The sequence below is a fragment of the Paroedura picta genome, chromosome 2, assembly GCF_049243985.1.
Source record: "Paroedura picta isolate Pp20150507F chromosome 2, Ppicta_v3.0, whole genome shotgun sequence".
Classification (NCBI taxonomy): domain Eukaryota; kingdom Metazoa; phylum Chordata; class Lepidosauria; order Squamata; family Gekkonidae; genus Paroedura; species Paroedura picta.
Genome location: NC_135370.1, coordinates 68,665,683 through 68,683,870, shown reverse-complemented (window position 1 = coordinate 68,683,870; position 18,188 = coordinate 68,665,683). Strand labels below are relative to the sequence as shown.

The 18,188-nt window shown below is 42.7% G+C and overlaps 1 protein-coding gene across 1 annotated transcript in view; it reads right to left on the bottom strand.

Moving 5' to 3' along the window:
• The window catches only part of CNTNAP5 (contactin associated protein family member 5), a 463,918-nt gene that overhangs the window by 223,156 nt on the left and 222,574 nt on the right, over window positions 1–18,188 (bottom strand). The window contains exons 6-7 of the mRNA XM_077320572.1: window positions 13,518–13,702; window positions 616–759 (exon numbers count right to left, since the gene is read on the bottom strand). Of these exons, the coding sequence (XP_077176687.1) occupies window positions 616–759; window positions 13,518–13,702 (329 nt within the window). The remainder of the gene's footprint in view (window positions 1–615; window positions 760–13,517; window positions 13,703–18,188) is intronic.

Sequence of the window (18,188 nt, the reverse complement as noted above, 5' to 3'; positions counted from 1 at the left end):
ACAAGAGAATGTGGGTGTTTAAAAAACAAGGACTACTGCTCTCTCAGAGGTCTGCTACTGAATTTCACAGATCTATTGTTTCAGTGTGAAAATACACATTTTGTTTTTGCTCTTCCCTTGTCTCCTCCAGTCTTCCAATAGAAGACACCTTCCCTGGGTGCTTGGCAGAAGGAGGTAGGCTTAGCGTGGACTGGGGTGGGAATGGAATGGGGACTTTTTAAATGTTATTGTTTATTTATCATGTTTTATTGTTATGAACCAGTATATTTTCACATAATTTTTACACAATCCAGCTTTGTAACATCAATGATGATAGACTCTATATTTTCCCCCTACATTCACTCTTTGTTAAGGCATCTCTAAAATGAGATTCTGAATCCACTAGAAATGGAATCCTCAACGATACCACATGTGTACCTCTGCCGTTTTAAAATACCTCTTAACTGTGGCATAGCTATCAGAAACATGTTTTGAAGCAGCAAAGTATTTTGCATGGTTCCCTCCCCCTCCCCCCCCCCCCATGTTAGAGTCTTTTGCTTTGCAGGGTAAGCAATATTTGTCAACAGACAGAAGGAAAAAAGGAGTCAACAAATAAAATAAGTGCTGAGTCCTTACCACTATGTAGATCTGGGGCTTCCGTCTTTTAGCTAGGTCAATGATGTTGACTCCATTGTAATAAAGGTTCTCAATGCAGCCATGGAAATTCTTCTTCAGAAAAGTTCCCGGTTTTCCTGGGACTGGGATTCCTCCAAAACTGAGCTTTGGGAGAAAAACAAGCACAACAATTTTTTCAATCTCCAGAAACTATATTATCAGAGAAAACACAAGAAAAAATGGAGGGTTCTTTGAATTCTGGTGACTGCTGTGAGATGGTCTCATCAGATTGGAGGTATATATAGTATATATTGAGGTATATATGTTTTTGTTTGTTTTTATTCTTTTGAATATTTATGTAGCCCACTCAGGTTCAGACAGTACTCTGGTTGATCATCACCATCTTGAAGGAACTTCCCCTACTGTATCCTTCTCTAAGTAGCTTTTTAAAACAGTTTAAAAAATAAAACTATAACAGGGCAACCTGTGTCTGGGCTTGTACTTCTTTCAGCTACTATGCCTGAATAATGCCTGCCCTTCTCTTTTTGACTGTTTAAGTGCTATGTTACAACATAATGGACACACTTAGGTAATGGTCAGAAAGGGGAAAGCAAGGGTTATTTTTTGCCTTTGCTCCCCCCCCCCCCCAATGCTCTAGCCAGAACACTGAGGCCCAAGAAAAATTCAAAGCTGGACTGGGTTGTGCACCCCTGTTTAAACTGTTAAATGGTGGCAGCAATTAAACCCCCTTGTCTCCTTCCCCACCATAATCTGAAGTACCAAGGATTATTGTATTACTGTTGAATGGCCTCAGAAGTAGCCTTGTTGAGCACTCTCTAGGCATGTGCAGAGCATGCAATGACAAACTCAATCATCAACAGCATGAATCAACAAGAAAATGGTTTTATATGCAAGTGGACAAGGGGGATGATGGAAGGGCACCCCCAATCCTCCTCCCAAATCCCTACACAGAGAAAAATCAATGGAGAAGTGAGGTGAGAGCCCTTCTCCTGATAATCCAGTTTTCTGTTTGCAGGAGGAAAAAAATTGTATGGAGGAACTTTTAATCATCTGAAACTACCTGCAGTCAAAGTTCTTCTATCTCGTTAAAGCCCAGGCCTGATGGACCTTGGAAGGAGCAGCAACTTCCTCACTTAGCCTCATGGCAAAGCCACTTTTGTGAAGAAGACGCCAGGCTTTGTTACAAGCCCCACTGCACTAGAATATTACAGACGTACATTCCTATGGAGTGCTAACCTGTCCAAAGCAATCATATTATTGATAGAACACATTCTGTTTAATGGCCAGTGCCCTTTTAGGGGAAGGGTCTCAAAGGTTTGAGCCCAGCAACCCATAACAGAAATGGATTTAGCTCCACCTAACACTTTCCTCTCTAGAGAGTGGCTAGAACCTGGCTGCACATGATCTTTTGCAAGTGGAAATACATTAAATTTGATAGTAGAAGCAGTTACTCCTCCTTTGTCTTGCATTTCCACAAGCCAAAATTTTATGCTTGGTTCAACTCATTATTTCTTCCTTCAGAGATTTGCTGCCTCTGCTCTTTCCCCATTAATTCTTCAGAGGTTCTAGTTCTAGAATTCCACTCTGCTGTTGTTTTTTTCAAAGGGAGCAATCAATATCAATTATAGTGTTGCATTATTGAAAAAAAGTTTTCTTAGTGATCAGTAATATTTTTAATTATCAAACTAATTGTTTTATTTCCCTTGGTTAGGTCTTTCGTCCCCTAAGTCTAGCAAGATAAACTTTCATTAGCTAATAGTAGTGTTAGGGTGAAGCAATGGAGACATTAAAACCAAAGAATAAGTTTGAATAATTTCTGCACTGGCAGAAGGGATCATTAAGTATAAATTAACCTTCTGTAATTGTGGGATTAAAGTGGCTTACACTAGGCTTGGAAATTAGCCACAGGTACTCTTGTGAGGGATTTTATGGACTCAACTGTACCAAGACCACTATTACAGGGAGGGTAACGTGAAGCACACTTGAGTGCCACTGCATCAGTGGGGCTTTACTATATTTATCCGCACAGGGAATTGCTGCCAACTAGGGATGATTGCAAAATCCTATTAGATTGAATTTTGTTATTGAGTCTTGGTTTTTACCCATCAGACTACTTTTGGGATCAAATGAGAGAGGAGTATGAAAAGGCCCTTATGGCATTACCATTCTTCAGTGACATGGCCAGATAGTTTTTTGGTCATATGTGTGCTTTTACATGACTGCAAGATTTCTGGTATTATAACAAGAACATGCATCTAGAAATATAGGGGGAAAAGCCTCTTTCAATGTCAATCTTTTATGTGTTGGAAAATCAAATTTAAAAACTGTTTAGGCATTAAAAAAATCTAATGTTGCCAACTCCAGCTTGGGAGATATATAAATTCCAGGGTAATGGCTGGGTGGGAGAAGGAACCCAGCAGAAAGATTTATTCCATAGCATTAAACCTTGAGATTGGCAGGCCGAGTTGTAGCACAATCAAACAGGCACCCAGTGGCATCCTAAAGACAACATACACCCTTTAAACAGATGCATTTCAGATTACATCCATTGAAGTTAATGGGCAATAGGTTCAGGAAAAACAAAAGGAAATAATTGCTTAATGAACAGTTAAATTGTGTAATTCACTGTTATTGGATGTAGCGATTGGTGCAGCCACAGATGACTAAAGGCAACCTCTGCATTCAGAGACAGTAAACCTCTGAATGCCATTTCTAGGGAAGGTCTTGGCTTCTGTTATTTCTTCGGTGGACCTTCTAGTACAACTGGATGGCCACTGTGTGAGACTGTGGACTAGGTGGACCAATAACTAAATTCACCAAGGATCTTAGTTTCTTAGGTAAAGGTAAAGGTATCCCCTATGCAAGCACCGGGTCATGTCTGACCCTTGGAGTGACGCCCTCTAGCGTTTCGTGACAGACTCAATACGGGGTGGTTTGCCAGTGCCTTCCCCAGTCATTACCATTTACCCCCCAGCTAGCTGGGTACTCATTTTACCCACCTCGGAAGGATGGAAGGCTGAGTCAACCATGAGCCGGCTGCTGGGATTGAACTCCCAGCCTCATGGGCAGACAGCTTCAGACAGCATTTCTGCTGCCTTACCACCCTGCGCCACAAGAGGCTCTGTTTTTAGTTTCTTATTTATACTTAAAGCTCAAAACATCACAGTTGTGAGAGGGGGGATGTAACAAATAAACACCAGTTTAAAATAAGATCCAATCAAAAGGGTAATAAATGATTCACTCATAGTTGGTGTTAACCACTCCACATTGTTGATAGGTAAAATGGGATTCATATACAATGTAACCAAAGATAGTACAAAGTAAGACATAATAAACCGTTCTAATTAAGAAAACAAAGACCATAGAGAACTTATCTTAACATATTAACAGCAGTAAAGACTGGGTGATGCTATGATATTAGCATATATAGTGAGTGAGAAATCACAAAGGCTTGCTCAAACTTTGAGTAGGGGAGGCAGTAAGGACCTAGTTAATTAAACCTAATTCTGTCCCTTTGAAGTTTGTAGATAAAATAGTGATTTAGACCAGTGACAAAATTCCCTGGAAGATTAGAACATTGATTGACTGGTTTCTGAATATGGTGGGTCTTAATGCCAGATTGACACCTTCCATGCATGACTGAATTTTTCCAGATCACATATTTTGAAACCATTTTTAATTGCAATAGTGTGCAATATCGGATTCCCTTCCCTCCATTCCTGCCAATGAATATATTAGGAATGTCTTTTTATTGACAAACAGAATAAATTTGTTGGAAGTAATGTGTGTATATATTCTTAGAATTTCTCTGACACTGATAATTTTGAATGGGAGGATGTGTGAAGGGAGCTCTGGTAGCAAATAACTAAGACATGGATTTAACAGAGTAGATAAATTAAGTGGAGTAAGCAAAGGTTAACATTACAATCCTAAATACAGTTAGAATCTTCTAAACACTACTTCATTGTGAAGTAGTGAAGGGTCTCATGGGTGAGCCAGGACTCAGCAAGGTTGAGGAGTCTTCAGAGGAGGAAAGGGGACAAGCAGAAATTGACAAACAAGAAGAGAAAGTGCAAGCCGGGCAAGACTTCAAGCCAAGAGCTTGTACAGTCACCTTCACCCACCAGGTCTGATAACAGCAGATGAAAGCCAGCTGCCTGTTTCCAGCCCTCCAGGATCCTCTGCACCATCAGGGAAGCAATGGTGCAGGCTAAGAGTAGAGTTGCAGGCTAAAAAGAGAAGTGCTGAGAGGGATGATGAGTTGTTGCAGGATTGAGTGTCAGCAGCTGGCATTTAACTATCAGGCCTCTCAAGGGATTTTGTGGGGGTTATGGACACAATGAGGCATTGACACCTCCCCTGCCTGGACTATTGCTGTGAAGCAATGATGTATTGAATAAATGTACTAGAGACACAAACATAACAGGGTAATATAGCTTTCAGGCATTACTTCTCCCTCCGTTATCACAAAGATGCAACTTTGTGATCGCTCTTGATCTGGTATTTTGCTCTGGGCATAGGGTTGCCAGTTTCCCTCTGGGGCCAAGTATGTTTCAACCCTAGCTCCCATTGCTTGCCACCACTCAGGCTGAGTAGGAGGAGAAAGTGACTGTGTGAAAAGGGGGGAGGCACAGAAAGCATCCCTAGCATGATGATATTTGTTCAGGTGCAGCTTGGAAAGGTAATTATCACACTGGGTGATGCTGTAGCATTCATCCCAAATTCTACAATTAAACTATAGAAGTTTGAATGAATGCTCAAGCATCATTCCCAGCACAGTGGTATCACTTACGGATCATTGCCAGAAGCCGATTAATCCAAGTGGCTTTCTGACATTTTAAAGCATATTCTATAGGGTGATGGGGGGAAAAACCCAACACTCTCCCACCAAGATTGCATCTGCATAGTGTAGGCCAGCAGAGTTGTCTTGAGTGGTCAGTGACTTCTTGGGATCTGGCATTCAAGAGGAGATAGGCTGCTCAGTGGCCCACTGTGACTATTTTACTTAGAACATTACATATAATATTTACTTTTGTTGTTGTTGTTAGGTGCGAAGTCGTGTCCGACCCATCGCGACCCCATGGACAATGATCCTCCAGGCCTTCCTGTCCTCAAACATTACTCGGAGTCCATTTAAGTTTGCACCTACTGCTTCAGTGACTCCATCCAGCCACCTCATTCTCTGTCGTCTCCTTCTTCTTTTGCCCTCAATCGCTCCCAGCATTAGGCTCTTCTCCAGGGAGTCCTTCCTTCTCATGAGGTGGCCAAAGTATTTAAGTTTCATCTTCAATATTTACTTACTTTATTTATAATCAATGCATTTATAATAAGTGCAATGACTCATTTAACATAATCCATTTTGAGTCCTAGTGAGTCAATACAATTAATGAAATGGGGCATTCAATAAATAAAGCAATGGGATTTGGGTAATAAAACCAACCAGAGGCCTAAACACAGAACTGAAGCAAAGAAAAAAGTTTTAATGTAACACATGAAATGATGCAAAATAAGTGATCCATGATCCTTAACTGGATCATGGATAAAACTTGTGTGTGTTAGATGGTGTCAGTGTGCTGTCCTGACCAGCTGTTTGGGATATTTCAGTTTATTCAGTCCAATTCTTGGAAAATTGATGCCTACCACTTGCTTGCTTGACCCTTGGCCTTCTGGGCTATATAAAACTGCGGGGGGGGGGGGATAAGTCCAAGACATAGTTAATGACTTTTGGAGAGAGGAATTGGTAACCCCTTTGAAAGAGGTGGAGGTATGTCCTATGGAAGGCTGTTCTCAAACTAGGAAATCCCTATAACTACTGACCTGTCTCCAATGTACCATTCTTGAGCAAGGTGACAGAATTGTTTTGAAGACAGGGAAATGTCGTGGACATAGTTTATCTGGATTTCAGTAAAGCTTTCGATAAGGTTCCACATGATATTCTTGTTGATAACTTGGTAAAATGCGGTATGGATCCTAATTCTGTCAGGTGGATGGATAACTGGTTGAGAGATTGTACCCAGAGGGTACTTGTTAATGGTTCAGCATCTTCTTGGAAAAGAGTGACAAGTGGAGTACGCCAAGGATCTGTCCTGGGGCCTATGTTGTTCAACATATTTATAAATGATTTGGATGAGGGATTAGAAGGGATACTTATTAAATTTGCAGACGATACTAAACTGGGAGGGGTAGCAAACACAACAGAAGACAGGATGATCTTGATAGGCTCGAGAAGTGGTCTAAACTGAATCAAATGAAGTTCAATAGAGACAAATGTAAAGTTCTGAATTTAGGTAGGAAAAACAAAATACACCAATATAAGATGGGGAAGATTTGTTTTGGCAGTAGCATGTGTGAAAAGGATCTAGGAGTCTTAGTAGACCATACATTGAACATGAGTCAGCAGTGTGACTTGGTGGCTAAGAAGGCAAATGGGATTTTGGGCTGTATCAAACAGAGTATCGTGTCCAGATCATGGGAGGTGATGGTACCACTGTACTCTGCTCTGGTTTGGCCTCACTTGGAATACTGTGTTCAGTTTTGGGCACCCCAGTTGAAGAGGGATGTAGACAAACTTGAGCATGTCCAGAAGAGGGCAACAAGGATGGTGAGGGGTTTGGAGACCAAGACATATGGTTAAGGGAGCTTTGTCTGTTTATCCTAGAGAGAAGACGACTGAGAGGGGATTTTATAACCATATTCAAGTATTTAAAAGGGTGCCATATAGAGGATGGAGCAGAGTTATTCTCTCTTGTCCCAGAGGGACAGACCAGAACCAATGGGATGGAATTAATTCAAAAGAAATTCCGTCTAAACATCAGGAAGAAGTTCCTGACAGTTAGAGCGGTTTCTCAGTGGAATAGGCTTCCTCGAGAGGTGGTGGGTTCTCCATCTTTGGAAATTTTTAAACAGAGGCTGGATAGCCATCTGACAGAGAGTCTGATACTGTGAAGGTTCAAGAGGGTGGCAGGTTACAGTATATGAGCGATAGGGATGTGAGTGTCCTGCATAGTGCAGGGGGTTAGACTAGATGACACATGAGGTCCCTTCCAACTCTATTATCCTATGATTCTAAGATTTTTGTGTGTTGTGTTTTGTGGGGAGTGGTCATATGGAGTTTTGAGGTATTCCTGTTGGTTTTTAGGTTCTGAAGAAAGTCCATGGTTAGGATTTTGAAAACAGTTAACTAACTGAGGATGAGGCTTTAGATATTTTTTTTTAAGCAAGGGTAGTTTGGCTTGGATTCTCTGGCTTGAAATGGTTCTATTGGGTTTATTAGTTCTTTTTGTGGAAGTTTTTGCCCTATAGTTGCTCTAGTGTGTTTGAATATGAGTTTCTTTGATTCCTCCACCTACAGGAAAGAATGGAGAACAGTTCCTGGACCTTACTAGCCAATGACTAGATCTTCTGAAATTTTGGTGTCACTTGGTTGTAAAACAGCCACTTCCGTCCCACCCCTAAAAATTACCCACATTGAGAATAATGGAACCCCCCAAAAATTCTGATTCTGATTCTCCCTCAAAACCTAATTCCAAATCTCAAAACAGCACTGGGAATTCGATTTGGATTTGAATTTGAAAACTACAGATCACCCATGCTCAAGCTTTTCATCACTGAACTATTTCCCTCCTAATGTTTTGTACTCAATGTCAGAAAATCTCACATTATGCACAAGCATGCACCATCTTTAACACTACTCTAGTACATAATTGTGAAAAACCCTGGGTAGAGACTGTCCGGGCCCTCTCTAGCCCTGTTGGGTCCTGTGCATGTCCGGATTGGCCCGGCCCGGCCCCACCGGTACCCGGTCTCAACAGCCCAACCTGCCCAATCAGGCTACATCTTCCACCCAATCAGGCTGTGTGTCCTGCCCAAACTGTCACATCCAACAACTCCGCTCACTTTGCCTCAAACCACTGACAGAACTGGCAGGTGGTTGATGAATGTGCTTCTTCCTCCATCCCTTCAGGCCTGCTGTGAAGGAGCCTCTAACAGCCCCCGACTGAGGCAAGGAATGTGTTTCCGAAAGCAATGCATGGGAGTCTGTGGGGGTACTTGTGCTTTCCTTTTGAGGGGAGAAGGGAAGCTTTCCTCTTCTGCCAAACAGTTGGCTAACAGTGCCACAGAAAAAGCCCTTCTCACTTAAAATAATGTTCTGGCCGGCCTTGCTGTTGGAGGGAAGGGGTAGACAAGCAACTGTCTGTATATTTGAGGCCTCCCATACAGGGTTGTTGTGCAGATGAAACTGGATGCTGTTGCAGAGGTTTTTTTGTCTCCTGTTTCATCTGCAAAACAACCCTGTGCAATAGGCCTCAAGTGTTTCAATTTACAACAACCTCTGTGGGAGGCCTTAAATGTTTTTTCTCCACAACAACCCTGTCCAAACTCCAAAGCAGCCCTTTCTGCCTGGGGAGCTAATCTTTAGTCTGCAGATGAGCTGTAATTCCAGGAGCTCTCCAGGCCCCACCTGGAGAGGTTGGCTATCCTTGAGTTGGAAATATTCCTGAAGGTTTGGAGGTGGGATTTCAAAATGATTAAATGCATCAGCCTCCAAAGTAGCCATTTTTTGCCTGCAGAGCTGATCATTATAATTATAATATAGAGATGAGCAGCGATCTAGAGACAATGGTAGAGGCTTGCAAACTGAGGTTGGGGTGGAGTGGTGCGGGTGTGTCCCTCCTGGGCTTTGGCCTTTGGCCAGGCCTTATCAGCAACTGTTTGTATTTTGGGGCACAGATAGACCAACCAGCATCCACCCTGCGAGTCTGGAAAGTGCAGGAAGATCTAAATAAAGAATATTTACAGCCTGAAACTGTAAATAGTGAACAAGTAAATGGCTGGAGAGACATGGAAACTAAAGTGACTTTTCTCAAGCTGGTAAATAAAAAACAGTCTTTGCCAGGAAGGTCCTATGAAATAAGAGACATAAGTGGCCCAAAATTTCGAGTTAGCTTTACAGTAAAGTAGACAGAGAGACTTAGGGAGAAACTAGATTCCACTTTTATTAGGCAACAACTTGGCTTTGCGGACAACGACAGGGACTATAGTTGCCAGAAGTAGGCCTCAGCCTTCAGAAGGGCAGAAATCACCAGCCAAGCAACAGACTGTGCTAGCCAAGGGGTGTCTGGGGCTACATGCATTCCTTTTGACGGGATGTATGTGAGAGAAGAGAGCTTTCCTTTTGGCCTAACTGACTGGAGATGAGCTGTACTTTCAGAGTATTCTCAGACCCCACCTGGAGGATGGCATCCCAAAACCTCAGTGAGATACAATGCTACAGAATTACCCCTCCAAAGCAGCAATTTTTGGATGCAGAGCTGATCTTTAAAGTATGGAGATGAGCAGCAATTCCAGGAGGTTTCCTGGCCCCACCTGGAAGTTGGCCGTCCCTGGTATGAACATATTCCTTGAAGTCAGGAAGTGGGGCCTCAAGTGTTTCATGCACCCGCAGCCACCTAGCACCCCTGACTTAGTTCAGATCAAGAAAACATTTCAGAGAGGAGGTAAGGTTGCCAGATTGGTTTAGGTTCATGTTCTGGAATTCCAGACTATCTAGGTATACATAAACCTGACTAGGGTCAAGACTGCTATGCACAGAGAGATATCCTCTTAGGGTTGCCAGCTTCCAAGTGAGGCACTAAATCTACAGCAAGTGCTCTCTCTACCCCACTTCCCTCATAGGGTGTCTGTTATGGGGAGAGGAAGGGAAGGTGACTCGAGCCAGGGCCTTTTTGGTCCTGGCCCCAACCTGGTGGAATGAGCTCCCGGAAGAACTGAGGGCCCTGCCAGAGTTACCAGCTTTCTGCAGGGCCTGCTAGATGAAGCTCTTCTTCTAGGCATACAGTTGAGGCCAGGGCAGAGTCCCAGCATTTCAACTTGGATCTCCAAGGTCCATCAGACCAGCTCCCACTCCCACTGGAAGAAGACGTGACCACTGGCTGAATGAGGTGGGTTAGCATTGAGTACAGAGGATGTGACCACTGCTGCCTTGCTGTTTAATCAGGTAATTTATTGTATTTTAATGTTTTATCATGTGAACCGCCGCGAGACCTGTTGGGTAGTGGCAGCATACCAATTTAAAAAATAAATAAACTGCTTTGAGACAACTGAGGCCTGATGGGTGACTGTGGTCAGTTCTCACAGAGCTCTCTCAGCTCCACCTCGCTCACAAGGTGTCTGTTATGGGGAGAGAAAGAGAAGGCAATTGGAAACTGCTTTGAGACACCTGAGGCCTGTTGGATGAATGCAGCCCATTCCAGTTCTCTCAGACCTCTCACAGCACTGCATCCCTCACAGGTTGTCTATTGTGGAGAAAGGAAGGGAAAAGGTGTTTGTAAACTGCTTTGAGACTCCTTTGGGTAGTAGACAAGTATGGTACAAAAATCCAGCTCTTCTTCTAAGGGGCAACAGTGAAAGAAGCATGTGGGCATCTGTAACCACTATACCACAATTCCCAAAGGTCAGTCCTCTCCCACGCTCAACGAACACTTCAAACCACAGGTTCTTGACACCCATCTCTCCATACCCACACCCTCATTTGTCACACCACCACAACCCCCCACACAACATACATATTCTACCTCATACCCTTACAAACTGGACAACCCCTCCCCTTCCTCTTCCCAATGCCAAGCACTCTCTATCATAATCACTCTCCTCCTTTCTACCTCCCTCTCCCCCTGCTAGCGCCCATTGTGTCAGCTACAACGGCCTTTAATTCTAATATACCATAGAAATATAGTAGTTAATATATGAGAGACGCTAAAATGAGCTGCACCATGCTCAAATCAATGCTTCTCATGAAAGTAACTCTGAAGCTACATATTGACAGGAAGACTCTGATGTTAAGTGAAATAAAAATTGACAAGAGTTCGCTAACACTCATCTCAATGAGCCCACACTTGAAATTTAAAGTGACAAGAGGAATAAGAAAGTCATTTCCCCCTTCCTGAAGGGTTCTGGAACAGCCTCTCTAGTATTGACTTCAAGCCATGGCTAAGTGAGGGTACTGAATGGTTTCCTAAACACTGCATCTGGTTTGGTGCCAGGCAATTATTAATTACTGCCAGAGGATATAAACATCTCTCTCACACTCAGCAGCATAGAAGAAAAGGTGCCTTTCTCATGTTTGGCTTCCAGTGATGGAGAGAGAAGACAACATAATAGAATGTGGAGCCAGGCACCTGTAATTGCTATTGGTAAGCCATCTGCTCCTGAATTAACAGTGAACTGGGAATCACTCCTTTAAAGATAAGAGGAGCCAAAAGTGATGAAGGCCACTTGGATCAACATCCAGATAAGGAATATCATGGTCTCGATGATGCTTTCTTAACCTGCTTGCTGTGAAACTTACATAGTTACAACTCAACAAGAGAGTGAACCAGAAATATTAACTGGAAGGAACAGAAAAATGAAAAGCGAGCAGCGAGTGGTGCTGACAATACAAGTGATCTCATCGTTCCAAATGGCTTGGCAGACATGAGCAATCAAATGTAACACAGGAAAGGTGTGAATTAGATAATTCCATGCCAAGATGGATACTTGTCTTGGAATGGAAATGCTAACCACTAGAACAGGATGCTCCAATTTGGGGGTTATTTCTCCCCCTCTTTACAGAGTGGGGGGAGCCCACTCAGCCACTGTTATCTTTCCTTTGCTGGAACAGATGGTATCAGAATTTCTAGCTAGATTTGTGCCCTTCGATAAGTACTTGATGCCAGGATGGCTCAATTACAGGAGAGCAAGTAAGATCCTCATTCTACCTGTATGGAACAGATAGCCAGGCAGGAGGTTTGGGAGATATGTGGCCACCATACATAAAACAAAGGAACAGCTTGCATTTTCTGAATTAACAAATGGTTCCATTAATAGAACACGGTAAAAATAGGAGTGCTGTTTATATTTATTGAACCTAGTATGAGAAACAGTAAATCACATAAATACATAGTTACTTTTAAAGTCTTTCCCATCAGAGCAATCGCCATATGGCAAGAAATGTGTATGAAAGAGCTTGAGCAATGAACTGGGAATTAAAATGAAATAAATGCGTTACTTCTTGGACAGTGGATGTGCACAACAGGTTCGGTATGTGAACACTGCTGCCATGGAGAGATGTTTTTAAGAGTCTGCCTTCAAGCATATGTGCATATTCATACTTTGAATAATTTATAGTGAATCATGAGAATCGGGAGATTCAGCAGGGATTCCGATAACAAACCTATCTGGGAAGCTATCAGCAAGGAGTCAAAAGGAATGGAACAGTAAGCAGTCCAACAACCAACTGACAATGGAGTCACTTGGTCACTGGACCTCTCTAGATAACTTAATCTGAACTGTTCCTTTTCTGTTTGTGACCCCCAAGGGCGATGGCTACTGGAAAGAAAAATCACTGCAAGGGTGAATCTCAAAAGTTAATATACTGGATTTTACATTACTGGAAGGCAAGATCTTCCATCCATCATCACCAGGATTTCAGAGCATCTATCCTTATGAAGAAACAGAGTGGGGGCTTCCAGTTATAATTCTTCTGGGATTCTAAGGCTCATTGTTATAGACAGAATAGATGAGGCACCCACACTTAAAAGTAGCCTTGCTGTTGATGTTATGGTGGGTCACTTACATTCATCAATTCCCGGAACATTTTAGTACATTATGCATGTGCTATCCTTTCTGCTTGTCAAGTAGTTCTGTTTGCGCTAATCCATACTGGGTCTTCTAGACTTGAGATGGCTTTAAAAAAAAAAGAACTACAGAAATACACAAATAATTAATCCTGCAAGATGGATACTTGCTAGGATGACATCACTGCTATAGATGATAAAGCTAACCTGGGCCATGATGACTAGCCCACTAAAATATTACTCCAGAAATCCTGTGATGGCATCCATTACACACAAGGCTTGACTCACCTCATAATCAATGTCCAAGTCATCCGAATCTCCTTTAGTCCGGAAATGCTGTGTATGCTTGTCCACCGTAAAGTTCACTTGTTTATTAAATCGTTCAATGAGAACCGAATGCCAGTGTTGGTCATCCAGGAGGCTGCCCAAGGTGACTGAAGTGTGGCTGTTACTGAAACGCAGCTTAGCATCTCCTGTAGAGGCAATCAAAAGACATGGTTAGCACCAATGCATTATTTCCTTTTAGTATCCAGTCTCAGTAATGAACAGTAGCTATTATGGCTGTTAAGATTTGTTCGTCAAAGAGTGTGGATCTCTTCCAATCCACAAGGGATCAAGTCACCATATAATTAGTCGTTTGAGAGATGGTCTTTAAAGTGCAGCTTTATTCATCAATTGTTTTACACTTAAGGATACTTCACAACATCTGCTATTCAATGGAAACTATTATCACTATACTTGTGGGTTGGGTCAAAGAGGCACAGAGGTATAGACTAGGTGTGTACACACAAACACAATCATATTATTTAAGATTTTGCCCAAAACTACTTTTGGCTCAAAAACGCACAAATAACCCTTTACTTTTTGGATTCTGCCAAAGCTGAAAAGTTTTTTGGGGGTTGTGCACATTGTTCCCCTCTTCCCAGACAGCAGAGATTGTTTCCGCTTCCTGAGAAGGGGGAGGAAGAGAGTGCTTGCCAAAGAGCTTATGTCAGATGCAGCGAGCCCTTTAAATCTCTCCCAAGAGGCTTAGAGAGAGATTTAAAGGCAGTGGCACATCTGTCATCAGCTATTTTGTGTGCCACTCCCTCAAAATGCTTCCCCAATCTCTCAGGCAAAGCCACCTGTTAAGCTTGGGGACCCATTTAAAGGGAGTGGTGCGTCTGTCAATATCAACTCTCTCTCTCTCTCTCTCTCTCTCTCTCTCTCTCTCTCTCTCTCTCTCTCTCTCTCTCTCTCTCTCTCTCTCTCTCTCTCTCTCTCCTCCCTCCCTCCCTCCCTCCCTCCCTCCCTCCCCTCAACTTCTGAGGCACTGCCAGAGAAAGTGAGGGAAGGCATTTAAATAGGCCAAATCATGGCCAAATCATAGCCAAATCATAATTTGGCCTCTGCTGATTCAGCCCATTTAAATACATGGATGGGTTGTTTGGCGTGAGTAGGTTTCAAAAGTATCTGAATCTGCACTGATTCGGATACTTTTTGGCTTCTCCAAACTGAATTACCAATGTCTAGTGTGAACATTAAGAGCCTCTTGTGGCGCAGAGTGGTAAGGCAGCCGCCTGAAAGCTTTGCCCATGAGGTTGGGAGTTCGATCCCAGCAGCCGGCTCAAGGTTGACTCAGCCTTCCATCCTTCCGAGGTCGGTAAAATGAGTACCCAGCTTGCTGCTGGGGGGTAAACGGTCATGACTGGGGAAGGCACTGGCAAACCACCCCGTATTGAGTCTGCCATGAAAACGCTAGAGGGCGTCACCCCAAGGGTCAGACATGACTCGGTGCTTGCACAGGGGATACCTTTTAGTGTGAACATTGAAGGTGTGGACATGGAATATACCAACAAAACTCGCCCCCTTATCCAGCACTCCTATTTTTAACTAATAATGCATGTTCAGTAGACCCAGTGACATATAAAGAAAAAATATAAATTATCAAAGAAATCCTTCTAAATCCACAATAGTGTCTACCTAAGTAGAAGAAGAGTTGATTTTATAACCTACTTTTCACAACCTGAAGGAGTCTCAAAGCAGCTTACAATCACCTTCCCTTTCACCACAGCAGGCACCCTGTGAGGTAGGTGAAAGGGCTAAAAGAGCTCTGACAGAATTGCTCTGTAACAGCAGTTCTAGCAAGACTGTGACTAGCCCAAGGTCACCCAGCTGACTGCATGTGGAGGAATGGGGAATCACACCTGGCTTTTCAGATTAGAAACTGCCACTCTTAGCCACTACACCAAGCTAAAGTCCAAGGTATATATTGTAGTTTTGTTCTGCTGAAATGTCAATGCCATTATATCTGCCATGACAGTATTAGGAGACTTATTATATTGCCTGTTACCCAGCTCTAAAGAGGAGTTGTGATTGTAACACTTAAGCACACCATCTGGATTAACTGAAAAACTGGAGCATATAAATGTATCAGATTTATTGTGATCAGGGATAATACAATCTAATTAGTCTTGGCATTTCAACCCATTGCATACTGCTGAGTTTATTTTCATTTTAATGAGAATATTGCTATCTACATAACATCAGAGTGGGAAAAAAACAACAAACAAGAATTCTAACATTTTGGAATGTCATAGAAGAAATCTGTACAGTGAATAACATTTACGTAGGACAAGATTCCAAACTCTCTAAGAGTGCCATTATAGTATTGTTGTACAGTTGTGGAACCCATGCCTGCCAATAATAAGAACATTGAGAAATTCATTGTCTGTTGGACATTGAGCAGGTAATGGAGAAATGTCTAGATCCTAGTGTCCATTTTTGTTTGCCTCCTCCACTTTGGTGTGTCAACACAACAGGAGATACAGATATCTACTCATAGATATCATTATCACTGCTGTCATTTTGACACAACCATTATGCCAGTAGTAACTTTTAACAATTGAAAATGAGCACATTGGTTATCAATCATGTTGGTTTGAATCTTATGGTTTGGATCCAGCAGTGTTTCTGTTGATGGAAGTACTCCCCCATTCCCCTGGAGTATGTCTGCCTTGTTTTTTCTCTCTCCTGCTGTACCCTAATACAGAGGTAGTCAACCTGTGATCTTCCAGATGTTCATGCACTACAATTCCCATGAGCCCCTGCCAGCAAACGCTGGCAGGAGCTCATGGGAATTGTAGTCCATGGACATCTGGAGGACCACAGGTTGACTACCCCTGCCCTAATATGCCCTCTGAAATGACACTCCAAAAAACAGCATTATGGGAGGGCCTACTTTGGTCTATAGCTGGAGATGGGACTTAAGAAAGTTGTGTTTCATGGACAGAAATCAGTCCACCCACAAAAACACTCTGCTGGATCCAAGCCATTGCTTTGGGCTGATCCTGCGTTGAGCAGGGGGTTGGACTAGATGGCCTGTATGGTCCCTTCCAACTCTATGATTCTGTGATTCTGATTTTGTGAAAAAGCCATATTCTGGTAGAATGGGAGTATAAGACTGAACCCTTTACATAGATTTTCATCACTCCTGTGTCTTTACTTACAGAGTGACCAAACAGAAGGTTTAGTAGGAATCAGAAAGGACTGGAAGATAACTTAGGAATTGTCTATCAACTACCTGATCAGAACCCTACCCAGGTTGAAAGTGTGGCAGTAGAAAGTCTCATTCCACCTGGAAACTATTGCTAGGTCAACTTTGGAAGATGTTTAAGACATGGACCTATATTGTTTTGTAGCAATATAGCTGATGTCACCATCTTATGGAATGTCCATTGCCTGTTGTCCTAACAAAAACAAGAGAGGAAAGATAATTTCAGTAATATATAGTAGGTTAGGCATAGTAATAGGGAGCTCTTTGTCTATGACTTTTAACCCCTAATGAAAGGAATTTTACCAGATAAATGTTCAATCTTAAAGTCAGGTAATGAATGATAAACAAACAAAAAAATGATTACTACATTACCATTTGGCAAGGTACTGTCTACATTGAAATAATGTCCCCCATTATATTTTTTCCTATCTAGGATACAATTAGGCTGAATAATAGCAAAAGCTATTAGTATAATTAGGCTAGGACTGGCAACAGTTAGGTCCATTCCGCACAAGTTTGATGTAGCAGGAGTGTGGCAAATCGTAATCGCTACTAAGATGCAGTTATGCACAACGTCGTACACAATCTGCCACACTCCTGAAACAGTCCCACTAGAAGCGCTTTGTTGTAGTAAAAAAAATTGGATTCACCCTATGGAATGTGCTACACTCTTGCAACCAATCTTTAGGATTGCTTTAGGATGCTTAGGGCTAATCCTGCGTTGAGCAGGGGCTTGGACTAGATGGCCTGTATGGCCCCTTCCAACTTTATGATTCTATGATTCTATGAATCTGCAACACTAGCGAAAAAGTTCTGTGCGTTACCATTGTTGCAGTTTCAGCAAAGTCCCTCCCCCTGGCTCTCTCCTCTGATCTTCCGGCGAAGCGATCGCCATTTTTTCTCGGAGCGAGCGGAGAGCAATGAACCGGCGAGCCTTCATTCACCCAGCGAGGCTTCTCTGGCTGCAGTCCCTCCACAGAGCTGCTTTAAAGCTCACCTCAAGTCACCAAGCACAACACAGCCCCATTTGCAAGTTCCCTTTATTTTCGGCCGAAAATCGCGCCCGTGCACGGGGGGGGGGGGGTTTCACTCGGGGGAGCGTGGCAATGATGAATCGGCAGCTCACAGGCCAGCTGCTAGCTAGATGGGTCTCTACGTTAGGAGGAAGCAAGGAATCAAGGCATATTCATTGCAACGTGTGTTTTTCTTTTTTTAAAAAACATGTTCTTAAAGGCAAAGGGGCTTTTCTGGAGCATGGTAACAACTGCCCATTGGCTGCTCGTTTGATTGACGGCCAGGGGCAGGACAAAGCATGGCAAATATCACTTCCTTTCTAGCGACTTTTGCCGAGACCAGAAACCTGTGAGAAACGATTGAAACACAACTGGATTCCACTACAAAGGCAGGTATGAGTTACTCCGAAT